The 18,964-nt window shown below is 45.7% G+C and overlaps 2 protein-coding genes across 2 annotated transcripts in view; one reads left to right on the forward strand and one right to left on the reverse strand.

Annotated features, from left to right (window-relative positions):
• Positions 1-18,964, forward strand: part of LOC111145040 (deleted in malignant brain tumors 1) — a 197,318-nt gene that overhangs the window by 54,492 nt on the left and 123,862 nt on the right.
• On the reverse strand, positions 775-2,490 carry LOC111145134 (chromosome unknown C10orf120 homolog). The gene is made up of 3 exons (XM_022499822.1): positions 2,306-2,490; positions 2,027-2,102; positions 775-1,500 (listed from the first exon to the last, which is right to left on the reverse strand). Exons 1-3 carry the CDS (start codon positions 2,488-2,490, stop codon positions 775-777), a joined length of 987 nt encoding a protein of 328 aa, XP_022355530.1.

The raw sequence follows: 18,964 nt of genomic DNA on the forward strand, positions 1-18,964 counted from the left end.
GCTCTCTCCCCCATCTGGGCTAATGGCTGGTACCAGCTCCTGGGACTCTGTAGGAGATGGATTCCAGTCAGGGTCCCCACCATACCCGCTGCCCTGGGTTCATGTCCTTTGTAGTGGGGTTTTGCAGCTCTTCCCATCCAGAGATGAAGTCCATGGGGCCATGCTTCCCTCTGGACCCGCTGCGTGTCTTGCGTTGGCCCACACATGTGACCCAGTGATGGTGTGCCAGTTCTGAGTCGCAGCTCCAAGGGCCACGCAAACAGCCACTTACCCTCCCGGATCCCGAGGGGGCTGTGAACAAGCCTCGGCCAGCCTGCTGCACCAAGGAACCCTGCAGCCAGTCCCTCCCACAGACCCTGCTGAAGCTTGTCCACGCCCGGGAGAGTCACCTAACTGACCTGCAGGGAACAGACTGAACCCCACCAAAACTGCTGAGCCCCGGAATTACAAGTTGAATTAACGAGTGTTGTTTTAAGCCGGGACCTTGGAGGGTGATGTGTCTCACCAGCAGGGGGAAGAGACACAGGTCCCGTGGTGCTGGGTGCAAAGGAGGGGTCTGCATCCTGGAAAGTCCCGGGCTCTGGATGAGGGGGGCAGCTGAGAGCCAAGAACCAAGGGATGCCTGACACCAGGAAGCCTCTGCCTGTAGGTCTCCCCTGGAGGAGCCCGGGGGAGCCGGGGTCTGGGGCAGAGCCACGGGAATAATAAGGACCAGGACACTCGGCCACCATGGGAATAAGGAGGCCTTTAATACTGATGAGAGGATTTGTGCTTTTACTCCTTCCAGATGCTCTCTCCCCCCAGGAAGCTGGCCTTGGTGGCCTCAGTGTGGAGGGCTCCCCGTGAAATGAAATCCTGATTCATCAGCATGAGATCGCCAGGGAATTCTGCTACGTGGAGAAGATTCCGGTTGGTTAAGCCAGTGATGGACCGCTCCGCTTTCCTGGTGGGTAAGAATGGTTTCCGGTCGCTTGGGTGGTGTGAGAAACCCTTTTTTGGCTCTTCTGACTTGAAAATGACGCTCATGTTTATTTCTTGTCTTTTGGTGGCTGTGTTCTCTGCGTCGCCTCTCTCCTCTTGCTTGGCGTCACAGCAGAAATCAGCGTCCCCGTCGTCCTCGTCTTCCCTCGTCTTGTCCTTGGCCTTTGGGGTCAGGCCCCCTCCAGACAGAAAGGCAGAGCCCCGAAACCTCTCGATGTAGGGCAAGAGCTGTCGGTTTCTGAGGGCTCGAGCAAGCTGCATCCGTTCTACGTGTTTGATGATGGTGAGTTTCTCGCGCTGCGGCATTCTTAACTCCTCTGGGGGCACGATCACCTTTGCCGTCCATATTTTTTCTAGGCGCCTACAGGTGGCACAGGGAGGGGAGTGCTGGGTTCTATATTCCATCGCCCGCTTGTAGTCAGAAGACAGTGATTGGAGCTCCTTGAGCATTTTCCATTCTTCCTCTTGCTTGTGAGTCAGCAGTCTCTTGGCCGCTATGGTGTGAACACCACCCAGACGCTGACGATGTGAAGGGGACGGTTAAAGTCTCAACAGGACAGGAGCAGGGGGCACCCACAGGAGGAATTGCCTCGAGGCACCTACCCCACCTCCCGTGGCTGAGTGTCTGAGCCCCTGTGCGCTGGGAAACTGGGAGGAGCTGTAGGGTCAGATAGGCCAGGTTCCGATCCTGTCTCTCCTCCTCTGCAGTGAGTTGGAAAGAATGGTGCCCACTTAGGGCAATGGCGAGGCCTTACATATGAAAGCGGCTCCTGCAAGGGAAGGGCTGCAGAGATGGCAGCTCCTGTCCCCGGTCAGCACTCAGTTATATTCCTGATCAGGACTTTGAAACAGGGGAGGATCGGCTCTGCAAGCATGGGAGCCTCGAGCGGACGCAGCCAACTCAAGGCCACTGAGAGACTTGTGTCTCCATGTCTGGTAGGGTTTGAACCTCCGACTCCATCCCCCCACCTCCCCACTCCCCCCCACCCAGTCTACTGTCTGGCTTCAGGGGGGCCTCTCTGTGAATAACCTCTAGGACACTTACTAGGATCTCTTTCTCCAAGGGGGAGTATTTCCCAAGGGCAATGCGTGGATCTGATTTGTAGAATTTGGTCCATATCCTGAAAGGCAGAGAGGCAGGTAAAGTAGGACTCCAGGAAGGGTCTTCCTGCTTTTAGTTTTGGGGTGGGAAACCTCAGGGCGCTCTGCATGCGTCAGGCTAGGACCACTGTGCTGGGGTGGGCTCCTCCCCTTGGCTCATTTGGGGGGGGGGTGGGGACGTGGTGGGAGGAAAGAAAGGACCAGAAGCACAGGCTACACTCACTCCAATGGCGAAGCAGAGCATAGACCCGGTTGGCAGCACAGGGAGTCTTTATCCCGAAAGGAGTCGTTCATGGTGCACATTCTGACCGGCGTTCCGTTCTTACTCCACGTGCCCTCAGCAGCCTTCCTTTCTCGGGTCCTCTGCTTTCCGACCTTCTGACAGCCGTTCTCCCATTCTCTGATCATACTGCTGCACTAGGCTAGGATGGGAGGTGTCAGAGCCTGGAGTTGCCTTCTAGGACAGCGTAATGGGAACCCAAGGGACAGTCACAAACTTCTCTTGCATCACAACTGACCTACTTGGGGGCTATTGTGAGGTCTGAGTTTAGGCATCACATGATGCCCCGGGGTGAGACCGACAAGCCTTACCACGTTCCTGCAGTGCCAGAGTCCAGGGAAACAGAGTGGGCAGAGCACGTGGCTGGGGGGACGATCTGACCATGTGACTGCCACGTACAAACCCATGGAGACGCTCAGTCCCTTCAAGATGAAGGCTTAGTCTCTCTGGGCTTCGCTTGCCTCTCTGATCTAATTCCTCATGCTCCATGCAAGTCAGCTATCCGTGGCTCTTGGATATCCAAGTTCATGCTGCCCCCAGGTGTCAGGTACATCTCCTCCTTCTGACAACTTGCTTGTCGCTCAGGGCCTAGCTCACCTGTGCCTCCCCTGAAGATTTCTTTGCAGAATATATCAGCCCTTTGTCTGTGTTAGTCCTGGTATCATCACGCCCTCTGTCACAAACTGACTTTGTTATCTAATAGGTCCTTCTCTCCTCTGCTCAAAGGGAAGTACCAGCAGCCTCTTATTCTTGGGTGGCTGTGGTCTAGCACCGGGCTTCTCATAGAGCCGATTTTCGGCCTGCTGACTCAATAAGCAATCATCCTGGGCCTCCGGCCAAAGGTGGGACCAAGAGTGTCCCTGGTGCAAATGGACGTTGGCACAACCCCTACAAAAAGCAATGTGACAACAGATACCAAACATTACAAATGCATTTACACTGAAAAATAAAAAAAGAAAGGAAAAATAAATAAATAAATACACCCCCCAAAATGCCTTTATCCTTGACCCGGTAATTCTGTGTATAAAATAAAATATGCACAAGGTTAGTCGACACAGCCTGTTTGGGATGGCAAACTTAACGACAAACCCAAATGTCCACGAATAGGGTTGGCTTGAGAGTTACGGCCGACCATACAGTGGGACGCTATGCCCCAGTAATAGAGATCAAGGAAGGAAGGTCTTTATTTGTATGGAAATATCTCCAAGAAATACGGTTAAATATGGTTCCTGAGTAAATGCACAAAGGAAGGTGCAAAAGAATATAAGTTGTAGACAAACTTTTAGAGTGGGAAAGGAACAAATAAGCATATATATCTGTATTTGCGTAAAGAAAACCTAGAATAATACACACCAAAAAAATAAAATAAAATAAAATAAAAATGGTTACCGGAGGTGGGTACCTCACAGATAAGGAAGTGGTGGGAATGAGCCTTTCATTGTACACATTATTCTGACTTGAAATGAGAACTATGTTGAGTGTCTCACCCACTGAAAAAATTGAAAAGGAGACAGCAGCTCACACAAGAAGACTTCCATGTTCTGACAAGTGTGGACCCTAAAATTTGCCTTTGACTCCACTAGGAAATTCAGAGTGGGGATGTTTAGGACGTGGTCCAGTGCTCACATCCGTGTGAGCCATCGAAAACACGACAGGGCTCCTCCCATGCACACGGGCAAGTTCAGTCACCTGGAACAGCTCCAGACCCAGGAATCTGCCAGCAGCACCTCTTAGCGGTGAAGAAAATGCCTCCTGCTCTGTGTTCAGTGACACAGCCATCGGCTCCACACTAGCTGCTAACGGAGAGTGGCCTCGCAGGAGCCGCACAACGCCAGACACATTACATGCACTCAAACGTGTGTGAAACAGCCGGTGCACGATCTATGTCGCAATATTCTATACCAATGCAAAAGCAAGTCTTTGACAAATTTCCAATAACGTATGTGTGATGTCATGTGGTCTTTAACAGCAGCAGGATACACAACTATTTATACAGAGGATGATCCGGATGCTGTCGATACACAAATATGTAAGAGGGAAACAGACAAGCAGGAAATACATGGAAACATTGGCCCCTGTTACTCTGGGAGGCAGGCTGGTTGGGAATCCTCCCGGTCCAGCCGTGTGTCAGCAGCCTGGTCACCTCCAGATGCTTAGGGGAAGGATCTAAGGTCCCATCCCAAAATGAACGGACAGGAAAGGGTGCCATGGTCAGGACCCAGCTTCTCCAGACATCAGGGAAAGAGGGTGAGAAAGGGGACACCCTGCCACGCTGCCTGGGAGGCTGTCACCGTGGCAACAGGTCTTCACCCCCTGGGGAAACCGATGCTTCCTGCACTGAGCCACTAACCTGCTTCGAGCTCACTCCTTCTCTCTCTCTCTCATTTGCATCCCCAAGCTTTTTTTTGTTTTGTTTTGTTTTGCTTTTAGGTATTTCTCTGGGATCATTTTTACATCAAATTTTATTCCTGATTGTTACTTGGTTTGGGGCTCATTTTTATTCACAGTCATCTACCTCACGAGCTGGCTCCTTTTCCACGCTTCCTTTTCAACTGCCTGTCATCTGGGTTTTACTTTCATGTTTACATTTACCTGCCACTTCTGGGGGTTTTCCTTTCATGTTCGTGTTATGTCTCTGCCTTGTAGCCTTTACCTTTTGTCTGCATTTCATCTGTTTTTACCTACTGTATCGGTCAGGGTTGTTCAGAGAGACAGAGAAGAGATTTTAAGGAAGTGGCTCACGTGATCGTGAGACTGGAGGACCGGCAGGCTGGAGACCCAGGGAAGAGCCCCTGTTGCAGGTCAAGCCTGCTGTCAGGATTTCTTCTCGCTTGGGGTACATCAGTCTTTCTTTTGTTCAGGGCTTCAGCTGATTGGGTGAGGCCCACCCATGGTATGAAGGGCAGTTTGCTTTATCCAAAGTCCACTGATTTAAATATTAATCTTATCCAAAAACATCTTCACAGAACCATCCAGAGTCATTCATCAGACCATGGTCCAGCCAAGCTGACCCATAAAATTAACCATCAAACCTACTTATATTTACTAGGTTTTTAAAGATTAGTTTAAATGGTTTTTTTTGTAGTCTTTTAACAGCAGGGGTTTTTTTTTTGTTTTTTGTTTTTTTGCATTATCCCACTTTGGAACTTTGTAGTAATGGATTCATATAGCATGTGTTTCCTGGGTCTGCTTTTCTCCCTGAACATTATGTTTTTCAGACTTACTGATATGCTTGACTTTGGCTCATTTTCACTGTTTATGTTATGATTATGATTATGATTATGTTATGGTTGCTTAATCCATCTTCTGCTGCTTCTGAGTTGGGGAACACTCTTGTACATGTCTCCTTGGGTTATGTGCGTGCTTTTCTGTGGGTGCAGGTCTAGGAGTGGAGGCCCTGGGCTCTAGGGTATGTATATCTTCGATTTCCTACAAAATTCTCAGCTCTATTCCAAAGTTTCTATCAGTTCACAATCCCACCAGTAATTCCCCCTGTCAACACTGGTGGGTATGTTGTGGTAACTCACAGTTGCTTTAATTTGCATTTTTCTGGGTAACATGAGACCAAATGCTTTTTTTGTTGGCCATTGAGATGACCCTTTGTGAAATGTCTGTTCTAGTCTTTTGTGCATTTTTTCTAGTAAGCTTTTGTTTTCTTGTTGATTTAAAGATTTTATTTACTTATTTGAGGGAGAGACACAGAGAGAGAGAGAGAGAGAGAATAGAGCGGGATGAGGGGCAGAGGGAGAAGCATACTCCCCGCTGAGCAGGGAGCCCAGTGCAGGGGCTCGATCCAGGGACTCCAGGATCGTGATCTGAGCCAAAGGCAGACGCCCAATTGACAGCACCATTCAGGCACCCCGTCCTTATGTATTCTTTTTTTTTATTTATTTATTTTCAGCGTAACATTATTCATTGTTTTTGCACCACACCCAGTGCTCCATGCAATCCGTGCCCTCCCCAATACCCACCACCAGGTTCCCCCAACCTCCCACCCCCCGCCCCTTCAAAACCCTCAGGTTGTTTTTCAGTGTCCATAGTCTCTCATGGTTCACCTCCCCTTCCAATCTCCCTCAACTCCCTTCTCCTCTCCATCTCCCCATGTCCTCCATGTTATTTGTTATGCTCCACAAATAAGTGAAACCATATGATAATTGCCTCTCTCTGCTTGACTTATTTCACTCAGCATAATCTCTTCCAGTCCCGTCCTTATGTATTCTTGATGGAAGCCCTTCACCGGTTCCATACATGGCACACACCTCCTCCTACTGTTGACCTGGCACTCTCCTTTCTTACAGGTGTCTCTTATGCCAGGTGCACTCCCAATTTACCAGTCTTTCCCTGATTGGTTAGTGCTTCCCGTGCCTTGATTAAGAAATCATTTCCTACCCCAGATAGGAACGATACTCTCCTAGATTATGTCACATATATCTTTTTTTTTTTAAAGATTTTATTTATTTATTTGACAGACAGAGATCACAAATAGGCAGAGAGGCAGGCAGAGAGAGAGAAATAGAAGCAGGCTCGCTGCCTAGCAGATAGCCGGACACAGGGCTCGATCCCAGGACCCCAGGATCATGACCGGAGCCAAAGGCAGAGGCTTTAACCCACTGAGCCACCCAGGTGCCCCGTCACATATATCTTCATAATGATATTCTACAGTCTCTAAAACCTTGGGTTTTTTTCTTTTGAATTTTCTTAACTTCCGATTCTGTTTTTCAGCCATAATGCTCAATTATTTTCCATCTTTTTTTTTAAAGTATACTTTCCAGCTTAATTTTACATGGTTACCAAGAAATAGCATGTGGGCCCACTTTTCCCAAGCAGAAGGACTTTTCTCCTCCCCAGAGCCCACCTTGCAGTCACCACCTGGGCTCTGGTTCCCTCTGGTGGGTCCTTCTGCTCATTGCAAGTTGTTTCTCCAAAGCCCCATCTGTCGTCTCCCCTCTCCAGCGCTAAGACTTTCTACGTACATAGCTCCCTCATTTATGCTCCTTTTAAACGTTGCATAGGACACAGTCTTCATATGAGAAGCTGTGTGCTTTAAAATCATAGTTTCCTCTACAAAACCGTTGACTCTAGGCAGATCAGAGCCCTGGGAAGGTCTTCTAGACCAGCACTTCTCCAACGTTAACACGCAAATAATCTCCTGGATATATCCTTAAGATGCCAAGTCTTATTTGGTAGATCTGAGGTGGAACTTAAAAATCTGCACTGGCGGCAAGTTCCCAGGTGATGCCAGTGCTGCTAGGCCCAGAGAAACAAAGCAACGACTCAGTGTGGGACCACTCAACAGGGGATGCTCGTCCGAGTGGGGTCCGTGGACCGGCAGCCGTGGCGTCTATTGCCTGGGAGCACGTTAGAAATGCAGAATCTCGGGCCCTGCTCCAGATTTGCTGAATCTTGATCTGCATTTCAACAAGTTGCCCACGTGAGTCACGTGCACAGGGGAGTGTAAAAGGCAGCTGGTTGGTCCCTGGGGGGAAATCAGGTGGCAGGGTCAGCCCAGGGGGCTTGTGACCAGGACTTGCGCTGCTGTATACCAACCTGCTTCTCAAACCCGCTCCCAGCTTCTCCAGTTTCCTTCCTCTGGCAGAAGGATTGGGGTAGATGGCGGCTCAAGCAGAGTTGGTACAAACCGTTTCTTAAGCACGGGGTCTTCTGTGGCCCTTGTAGAACTCCTTTGGAAGGTCCACCGGGAATACAAAGCGAGGGGAAGCCCGTTTCACATCTCGACCTCTAGGAAAGGGTTTGGACGCACGGAGGTTTTGGGAGCAGGGCTGCTGCTTCTTTTCCTGTCTGGAGGGCAAAGTGATTGTCTGGGGAAGTTCAAGTCCCAGAGGGATGATTTAATCAAACTGGAGAATCTAGGCCAGGGTGATGGTATTCCCACCTGCGTGAGTTTTCTAGGTTTCTCCACCAGAATTTCTGCTGGGCTCTTCACAGTCCCGTCTGTAGTTATGTTATTAGCGCCTCCCCTCTCTCATTTTAGGAGGTAAGCTCCAAGAGCCTGAGAACTTTACTTACTGATTGCTATTTTCCAAGCCCCCACCATGGTCCCGGACACATAGAAGGCACTCGATAAATACTTATGGAAGGAAACAAACAAACCCAAAACTTAACTATACAGTGAACTAGAAGCTCTGGGCCAGGGGTTCAAGATCCCCCTCTGCCAGCCGGGGAGTAAAAGGTGGGGGGAGGGGGCGGTGAGCAAAAACAGCCCTCAGCTCCCGACAGCGACAGCGTTCACTCCAGGGCGGTTTCTGTTCTGGTTGACTGATCGAATCGCTTAGGTGAGGCAATGGCACTGTGCGTAGAATTGGAAGCGTCTCCCTAAAGGCATAAGAGAGAGGCCAGTCCTCAGGCAGGAAAAGGGCCTATGGAAGAAGGACTTTAACAGGAGAGGAAATTATTGCCACTTTCTGGGTCTCACTCTCTTGCATCTTAGCTCTTAGAAGGTCTAGCCCTTCTTGCAGGTGCCTTGGTGGGGAGGGAAAGTGACTTCTGCCATACAGAGAAGGCTGGGAGCAAAGTCAAGAACCAGGAGCCAGACCTAGAGCCCCTGGGGTAGTTCACAGCCAGAGATGAGCTGAATCTCATCGTTCCATGCTCCTTACTGATTGTGTCTGCTTCCCTGAATGGCGAGCCCAAGCTCTCACTACTCCAGTCTGGTCTTGGCCGTAAGGTGACCTTGGGACTGAGGGGAAGGACGGGGCAGGGAAAGTGGGTAGTGCTCTGAGGCCAGGACCCTGGGGTCAGCAACAGTTAGTGAGACGGCACTCCCAAAGGGAAGATAAATCCCAAGAAATGGAGCTTAGATGAGATCAATGAGGCCCAGCATTCCTAAGCCTGGGGAGTCCGGCCCCTTCCACCTAAAAGATGAGGCTCCATCTGATTGCTCTATAGAGGAAGCGACATCAGCACTAACCCACGAGGGACAAATGAGGTGGACCAGAGGGGTTTTCACACAGAGGAAACAGAAAAGGGGAGAGAGCTGGGAGAGGCTGGTGAGTCCAAGCAACTGAAAACACCGGGTTTGCAGGAGCAGCGGGAGTGTGGGGATGTGATGGGTAAAAGGTCAGAGAAGGAGGCAGCAAAGATCAGGAGATCCTGTTAGACCACGCTGAAGAGTTGGCACTTTTCCTGCAGGAGAGTGAGACGTGCATCACAGCATCCTTAGAAGGAGGTAGCATGCTCAACAGTTTAATTAAAAAAATAAATTAAATAAGCTCTACGCCCAGCATGGGGCTTAAACTCATGACCCTAAAATCAAGAGTCACATAGTCCATTGACTGAGCCAGCCAGAAGCCCCAACAGTTTAATTTTTTAAAAAACAACTTTATCGAGGTAAACTTTACCTACCATGAAATTCACCTGTTGAGGCACATAATCCAATGACTTGTAATAACTTTACCAAGTTGCGCAACTGTCTCTATAATTCAGTTTGGAACGCTTCTGTTGTCCTAAAAAGAGCCCTTGTGCCCATTTACAGTTAATCCTGTGGCAGCTACGTCTTTGAGTCTCCTTCCTGTCTCGACAGAATTGCTCATTTTAAACCAACTCCTTCCTTTCTAGCTTTAAATGACCCTCTCTTCCTTGACTCGCTGCTGTGGAGTGAGTGGCATTTTGTTGTCCCTCTGTCACGGCGGAGCCACCACTAGGTCCATGCTCATGAAATCTGCTCTCTTCCCATGAGGCCAGAAGCTTATAGCTGTCTGAGCACAATTGTAGCTGGGATAATGGCTGAGTCCACTTGGCTTAATGGCTTCCCTGATGAGTAAGGCTGGAGAAACGCTTAATTTTCCATAGACTAAGACAGAAATTACTTCGCAGTTCTGAGACTCCATCAGATTATGGAGGGAGGGTGTTAACTGTGGTTTCCCTTATCTCTAAATAACAACTTCCTGTGTTAGCCTGGCATGACGATGGCGCCAGGAAAACCCAACCGTGATTCTGCCGGTCCCACTACAACCAGACAAGGCAGGAGACAGGGAATGGGCAGACTTCCCACATTTGGAATGCTCCTTTCTGCCTATCAGTCCTTGTGATATCAGAACACAAATAAGATAGGAGAAAAGATGGTTCTCCCTGGAACCAACTCAAGTTAAGATAGTAGGGTTGTGGTGTTACTTGCCCTCTCCTGATGGTGAGGGTTACACAAGGCCCAGATCCCATTCTTGTCTTGTTGTGCCCCATGCCTCACTGACATCTGATTCAACTGTGTCCCCTATATGGGTTGCTACATGCCCCATCGGAGAAGTAAACCACCAAAAAGAGAATGTGGGAAGTAGGGAGTTGGCCATCTCTCGAAGGTGTATCCCAGCTAGCTCACCAGATGGAGGGCTTACCCAGTGGCTTATTCCACTTGTGGAAAGTTAAAGAGAAAGGGCTTAAGGGGAGTCACTCAAGGTCATGTGGTCTGGTGGCAGAGCAGTGTGGAACCATAAATACAGAGGCAAGAAGCTGGCACGTTTAGGGTTGGGATGTAGGGATGGGATGAGACTAGCATTCGACTGGTGGACAAACTTTTCACTTTCTCTTATCTTACAGACGCACTCTATGGGATGGACTAACCATTAAACATTTGTTTTGCATGTTTTGCAAGAATTGACATTGCTGGCAAAAGCTGCTAGCATGGAAGCTTGTTATATGGGTAGGTTGTTTTAGTGAACTTAAGTGCCGGGAGAACTCTGTAAGGAAGAACACTTCACATATTCATATATACATCCACATGGGCATGTCTGCCATGGCCTCAGCTCTTTGCTAGATGTTGAGGTTACAGAAATGAACAGATGGGGTCCCTCCCTTGTGGGAGACCCAATGCAGTGAGACAGGCATACAGAAGGTCAGTGTATACACCATGAACATTGTAACAAATGCAAGAAAGGGGGATGCTCTTGACAATGCTAGGCAGGGACTCTTAACAGCCAGGGACTCAGAAAACTCCCCTGTGGCCCAACTATGGGTGTTCAGAGATGAGGTGTATGAGAATGTGAGGAGAGAACTTATAAGTTTATCCACCTCCTTGATTTTAACTTTTAGCATGGAATGGATCCCACAGACAGCCGCTTTCAAGGAGATGGGTAACGAGAAGCAGGTTGGAGACACGTTCCAAGTGGGATGCCTCCCTGCTTGGCTGCTGAGGCGTCGACAAGGGAGGGCTGATCATACACGGCCCTCCTGCAGTGAAACAAAGGCGGGAATGAGATTTGCCAACAGGAGGAAGAAAGTAAAATCTGCCACTGTCCCATGAAAGTTTCCTTCAAAGACATTTGAAAACTGGTTTTGTCTTAAGGTAAGGGCAAGGGTCCAGCAGACTTAGGATATTAGACAATGAAGGTGGGACAAGCTGTCAGCTCCTCTCAATGCAAACATCTCTATCATCTCTTTCTGGAAGAAAGTTGTCGTTTGTTCCTTGTCCATGGGGCTCAGTATGATGGGTGGTATTTAAAATGGGTCCTTTATGTGGACATTACTCAGATGGTATCTTTCAAGGCAGCACAGAAATAATGTGATGTGTGCAGAGAAATGGCAAGTAGAAACAGGCTTTTTTAAAAATACACACACACACACACACACTCACACACACACATATCAGGCACATAATTTATGTGAATTCAGATTTTGACACTCAGTGAAAAGACATAACAGTCATTGAATTAGAGCAAGCGAATCTGCCTGGGTCTATCTCGATTTTACTCTTGTCTTTGATCTATGATCCACATCAAGTTAATTTTGGATGTGGTGGGTAAAGGTTGAGGGTTATTTTTTTTTTCTGTTTTTTGGTACTTTGATGTCTGATTGCTTTAGCACCAGGTTTGGAAAAGACTGTCTTTTTCCAATGAATTACTTGGCACCTTTGTCTAAAGTCCAGTGGCTGTGCGTGCATGGATCTCTTTGGGGACCCTGCTCTTTTCCATTGATCTCTAAGTCTTGTTTATGTCCATACCATCCTGCCATGATTACATAGGTCTATATTAAGTCTTGAAATCAGATAGTGTAAGTCCTCCAACTTTGTTCTTTTTCAGAAAAACTTTGGCTATTCTAGTTTTTGCTTTTCCATATTCACTTTAAAATCAAATTGTCGATTTTACAAAAAGCCTGCAAGGATTTTTTTTTTAATGCATTACACTGAAACTATAGACCACTTTTGGGAAGAACTGATATCTTAATAATCTTCAGCTGTCCGTTTGGTGAACACGGCATATCTCTCCATTTATGTAGCTCATCTTCAATTTCTTTCCACAATATTTCATAGTTTTTAATATGTAGTTCTTATACCTGTCATGTTAAATGGTAATTGTGCTTTGTTTTCCAATTATTATTACTAGTGAGTAGATACACAATTGGGGGGCACCTGGGTGGCTCAGAGGGTTAAAGCCTCTGCCTTCGGCTCAGGTCATGATCCCAGGGTCCTGGGATCAAGCCCCACATCGGGCTCTCTGCTCAGCGGGGAGCCTGCTTCCTCCCTCTCTCTGCCTGTCTCTCTGCCTACTTGTGGTCTCTGTCCATCAAATAAATAAATAAAATCTTAAGAAAAATACACATTTGTTTTTTTTTCAAATTTCCCATATTTCTTGTAACCTTTTTATAAATTACTTATTAATTCTATGAGCTTTTTTTTCTCCATTTACAAAATCATTTTATTTTGAAGTAATTTTAAGCCAACAGAAAAAAAACTGCAAAAATAGCACAGTGAATTCCCATATGCCCTTCACTCTGCTTCCCCTAATGTTAACGTTTTACATAATCACCGTAATGTCAAAATTAGGAAATTAACACTGGGGGCATGCTATTAACTAATCTATGGAACTTATTCCCATTTCATCAATCCTGCTGCTGATCTTTCTAGTCCAACCCAGGATCCCACATTGCATTTACTTGAGTCTCTAGTAACCTCATGTTGCTCTCTTTTTTTTTTTTTTTTAAGATTTCATAAGGTTCCCTTATATGATCATGTCATCTAAAAATACAGTTTCCATTTTTTCTTTCCAATTTACATGGTTTTTGTTTCTTTTTCTTATCTTATTGCACTGGCTAGCACCTCCAATAAAATGTTGACGAGCAGTGGTGAGAGCCACATTCTTCTTTCATTCCCTATTTCAGAGGGAAAAAAGCATTTAGTGTTTTGCTTTTATTAACCAGAAGTTCCCTTTATGCTTACTGGGTGTTGAATTTTGACAAGTTTTTCTTTTTCTGTGTCTATTGAAATGATCTAAATTTTTTCTATACTTTATTAACATAATGAATCACACTGAATGATTTTCAACTGTTAGACAAACCTATCTCTGGAAGAATCTGCATTTGGTCATGATGCATTATTCTTTTTATTGATTGATTTCCATATATTTGTTTTATAGCACTTATTGCTCCCTAGGTATTTTTGCTTTTGTTTTATCTCAGTCTTATTTTCTCTCTCCACCTATTAGAGGAGGTAAGTTTCAAGGAGATAGGAGCATTTTCCTCTCATGCAAGGTTGTGTTGTTGGCACCTAGACAACACACTGGTGTCAATGAAATTTGGAATAGCATGATTTCTGGTGGGTTGACACCTCCAAAGTGCAAATCATTCTCCAACTTTTTTAAAAATAATGATGAATTAGAAACCAACATAGATCAGGATTAAATGATCTTATTTAGGCTGTGATTTACATTGAAGTCACTCTTATTATATAACTGCATAGTCTGCCTTTCTTTTCACTCTTATGTTCCAAGTCATGCTAAGTTTGGATCACCACCCTTTCACGCTATATTCAGCCTGAAATGGGCACTTCTTCTTTTAAAGAATTTCCTTGTGGGTGACTGTTTCCATACATCTGTTAAACATGCCAAAGCTCTGGCTTCCAATGAAGTCTTTCTTGTCCTTTCCCTGGAATCATTCAGGTATTGGACTCTTGCTGCAAACCACTGTGTACACATGATGTTTGCTTGGGAGAGAGGAGACATAATTTAGAGAAGACCCATTGAAAAATAACTATACCTGTAACTATAGATTGTGGCTTTTAGATATCCCAAGCCTAGGCAAACAGTATGATGATTAGGTAGGGAAAGAATAATAGAATAAGCATACTTAGATGTAAGAGCCACCAAAATATTTCCAGGACTTTCCTCCCTTAAGGAAGTTTGTATTTATAATTTATTTTTTTCAAGTTATTCCAAGAATTATATACTTATCTGAATGATGACTTCATGTAGCAATTATTGGGGGAAAACATTCAGCTATTTTAAAAGATAAGGACACAGAAAAGAATGTTTGTTCTCCAAATGCCAAGAAATATATACAGTTTGTTCTCCAAACTTTCACAATTTGTACAAATTTTTGTTTTGTGAAGTTCAGTGAATTCCTTCCCAAATATTGGAAAGATTAGTTGTTGTTTTAAGCATATTGATTTTAGGCAAATTGAATAATACAGATTTTTTTAGGTACATACAATACTAAATAGTAGCTTTACCTGACTCTGTCTTTTTTAGCTGAACTTGCAATATTTAATGTATAATTTTTTGTTCAGAGTCTTACATGCAGGGAAGTAGCACTAATCACAGCACTTTCCTGCTTACTAGGGGACACTGTGGTGCCATAAACGAAGATCAAGAAGCCTATTCATTCCACAGTGTCAGTGGATCTGATTCTGCAATTCCTCAGTAAAAGTTTCTACAACTCCAAGTCATCTTTCTAATTCTTGATTTTTGAATAAAACTTAAAATACCAATAGCATCTGATAGCCATTTGTATGTCTTCATTGGAGAAGCGTCTGTTTATGTCTTCTGCCCATTTTTCGAAATGATTATCTGTTTTGTGTATGTTGAGTTTGAGAAGCTCTTTATAGATGCTGGATATCAGCCTTTTGTCTGTACTGTCATTTGCAAATATCTTCTCCCAATCCATGGGTTGCCTCTTTGTTTTGTTGACTGTTTCCTTTACTGTGCAGAAGCTTTTGATCTTGATGAAGTCCCAAAAGTTCATTTTCGATTTTGTTTCCTTTGCCTTTGGAGACATATCTTAGAAGAAGTTGCTGTGGCTGATATGGAAGAGGTTACTGCCTATGTTCTCCTCTATGATTCTGATGGATTCCTGTCTTTTATCCATTTCGAGTTTATCTTTGTGTATGGTGTAAGAGAATGGTCAAGTTTCATTCTTCTACATATAGCTATCAGACACATGAAAAAATGTTCATCACTAGCCATCAGGGAGATTCAAATTAAAACCACATTGAGATACCGCCTCACCAGTTAGAATGGCCAAAAAAAAAAAAAAAAGATAGGAAACAAAGTGTGTTGGAGAGGATGTGGAGAAAGGGGAACCCTCTTACACTATTGGTGGGAATGCAAGTTGGTACAGCCAATTTGGAGAACAGTGTGTAGATTCCTTAAGAAATTAAAAATAGAGCTTCCCTATGACCCTGCAATTGCACTACTGGGTATTTATCCCAAAGATACAGATGTAGTGAAAAGAAGGGCCATCTGTACCCCAATGTTCATAGCAACAATGGCCACGGTCGCCAAACTGTGGAAAGAACCAAGATGCCTTCAACAGACGAATGGATAAGGAAGATGTGGTCCATATACACTATTGAGTATTATGCCTCCATCAGAAAGGATGAATATCCAACTTTTGTAGCAACATGGACAGGACTGGAAGAGATTATGCTGAGTGAAATAAGTCAAGCAGAGAGAGTCAATTATCATATGGTTTCGCTTATTTGTGGAGCATAAGAAATAACATGGAGGACATGGGGAGATGGAGGGGAGAAGGCAGTTGAGGGAACTTGGAGGGGGAGATGACCCATGAGAGACTATGGACTCTGAAAAACAATCTGAGGGTTTTGAAGGGGCGGGGGGTGGGAAGTTGGGCCAGCCTGGTGGTGGGTATAGTGGAGGGCACGTATTGCATGGAGCACTGGGTGTGGTGTGTAAACAATGAATTCTAGTACACTGAAAAGTAATTAAAAAATAAAAATATTTTTAAAAAACCACCAATAGCGAAGATAGAAGTCAGTCTGAGGGTGAGCCGATGTAAGCTGGCACAAAAATATAGAGTTTTGTCCTGTTCTACCATGATTTGACACGTTATGCTTCAGAATAAAGCACTCTTGTAATTCTCAAGACCTATACACACTTCTCTGTAATGTCTAATTGAAATATAGTATTCCAGGAAGTGAGAATAAAAGATTACCTGTTTTACAGACCAGACCCATAGACACAAACAAACCAGCTTTAAAAATAAATAAATAAAGGTGATTAACTCTAAATGCAAATAAGAAAACAAACACTTTAGTCCCTTAACCAGGCGCTGGACATACCAGCAGTGGGAACTCCGTGTTGCTGATGTGACTGAGACTCCTAACAAGTCAGCTCAGAGCCGTGGTCACACCAACAGTGATCCATATGAATGACACACAGCGAGGAAGAAGGAAGAGAAAGAGCCCACCCAGGCGCCTTTTTTTTTTTTTTTTTTTTAATACAGAGAGCACAAGCAGGGGGAGTGGCAGATGGAGGCAGAGGGAGAAGCAGAGTCCCTGAGCCCAATGCAGGACTGGACCCCAGAACCCCAGGATCATGACCTGAGTTGAAGGCAGATGCTTAACCAACTGAACCACCCAGGTGCCCCTGTTTTTGTTTTGAGAAGAAATATATCTATCTATCGCTTCTTAGTGTAGGAGTTTGTCCTGGGTTCCAGTCTCACCTCAGCCATTCCTGATCTGTGGGAGCTTAGCCAAGGTCAAAGTGAGAAGGTCACTTAAGATGCAACAGGAAATCAATGATGGGGGAGTCTGTACTAGAATCAAGTTATAGCAGAGAGAGACTGCCCCCCAAAAGGGACAATTCCTGCAACCCCCCAACACAGACCTTGCAAATAAGAGAGATTTTGCATCTATAAGGTCTTTGCTTCCAGGAGGTCCCACATGTAAATCTCCAAAAGACGATTGTAGGGAAGGACCCAGCAGAAGCTGCCTCTCCCTGGGAACCCATGTGTAGGGCAGGTCACAGCTGAGCCTACGGTGGAGTCAGGGCTGCCCTTGCCAATAGGACCCCCTGCTACCAAAGCAGGGGTATCTTTGGGAAACTCCCACTTATTCTCCCTCGGGAGGTCCGTTTACGGAAGTTTTGCAGACAAAGAAGCCAGTGTCCGGAAGGAAAGTTTCAGTAATTTGCTCAAGGTCACACTATTTATAATTAGAAAAAACAAAACCAAAAACCACCAATCTTAACATAATCTGAGGTTAGAGTCTCCAGGAAATGGTGTGGTGACTGAACGATGCAAATCATTCTGATAAGGAGATTGAAACCGAATACGGGGCCAGGGAAATTCGCACAGGAAAACACGGAGAGGCCAGGGTTCAGCCGTGCCCGCTGCTACTACCCTCCAGCTACAGTTTTGGTCTGAAGTAAAGACCGTCACCAAAATGAATAATAAAAACAGATAATCATTGAACATTTATTAGAGTAGACGGCGGTCTATGAGCTGTCCATGCCTCAACTTGTTTAAATATACATATATCTTTAAAACCATATTAATACAAGTTCTAGAAGGTGTCTGCTTCTGAAACAAACCAGATTAACAGCCTTAGTAGTCTGCTGTGATAGGCAGGTGATATCTGAAATACTGAAGCCCTAGTACTGGGTACCTCATGGGGTGCTGATCAGACTTGACGTTGTGTTCCTGTTTTATGTTGGGAGGTCTGGGCTTGGGAAAGGGACTGAGACCCCACATACTTACAGGGGGGCACTCGGGGGGCTCGCTGACCACTGGGAAGAAAGCCCTGCGGTCTTCTACAATGGTACGACTACAGCCATTGTTCTGGTTCCTGCCATGCTAGCAGGTCTCTATCCAGAATCACCGTCAGTGGCTCAGGAAACTTCCTCAGGCATTGTGGAGGGATCTCAAATCCCAAAATGCAAGGCGTACCCCTCCCCAACAACGATCTCTTCCTATCTGGGATTGTGTTGTGTTCTCTATCAGGAAGCACCCCTTTTCTTGGGCTTGCAAACATCTGTGCAAAACCCCGTCCTTTTCTACAAATGGAGGAGGAATTTCAGAGTTGTTTTTGAGGACTTGGGCTGTTCTTCGTATCTTGAGAGCATAAGGTAGAGAGTTGGTCTCTCTCTGAACTTCCCCTGTAGGTCCCCTGCCCCACTTGGGACTTGCCCGGGGGAGGAGTTGCGCTCCTTGGTGAAGGCTGAACCTAATTGAGCATGCATAAAAAGATCTTGTGAGTTATGTGTGCAAACACGAAACCATCTTATCTTAAAACCTTAGTTGGCAAAACATTTCTTACAGGTACTAGAACTCCATGGGGTAAGAGGGAGGAAGTTACAGTATATCTTCTTTGTAATCTAACCCTAAAGAGAGTGTATTTTCATGTGCTTTCAACTACGGGCCTTGGAACAGAGTCCTGGGAACAGACGTGAGTTATCGTTGCCGAGAAACTCCAAATGGCAAGCTAAGTGTAACTTGGCTGTGCAATGCTTTGCCTCTTGTTCTACAAGAGCCCATTGATTCTATAAACGGGGAATCAGTTGCAGGACTTTCAGTCGCAGTGCTCAAAACAAAAAACAGCAATTTTTGGAAACTTCCAGTGGCTCCTGAGTTCACCATCCACTC

Source organism: Enhydra lutris, unplaced genomic scaffold (genome assembly GCF_002288905.1).
Source record: "Enhydra lutris kenyoni isolate GAN:26980312 unplaced genomic scaffold, ASM228890v2 scaffoldscaffold12, whole genome shotgun sequence".
NCBI lineage: Eukaryota > Metazoa > Chordata > Mammalia > Carnivora > Mustelidae > Enhydra > Enhydra lutris.

Bases quoted from the DNA above. Each gene is read 5' to 3' on its own strand.
- LOC111145134 (XM_022499822.1), bottom strand. From the start codon at position 2,490: ATGATCAGAGAATGGGAGAACGGCTGTCAGAAGGTCGGAAAGCAGAGG. The intron at 2,103-2,305 runs GTGAGTGTAGCC...TCTGCCTTTCAG, and splicing joins TGCTCTGCTTCGCCATTGGA to GATATGGACCAAATTCTACA. The intron at 1,501-2,026 runs GTAAGTGTCCTA...TCACATCGTCAG, and splicing joins CCTTGGAGAAAGAGATCCTA to CGTCTGGGTGGTGTTCACAC.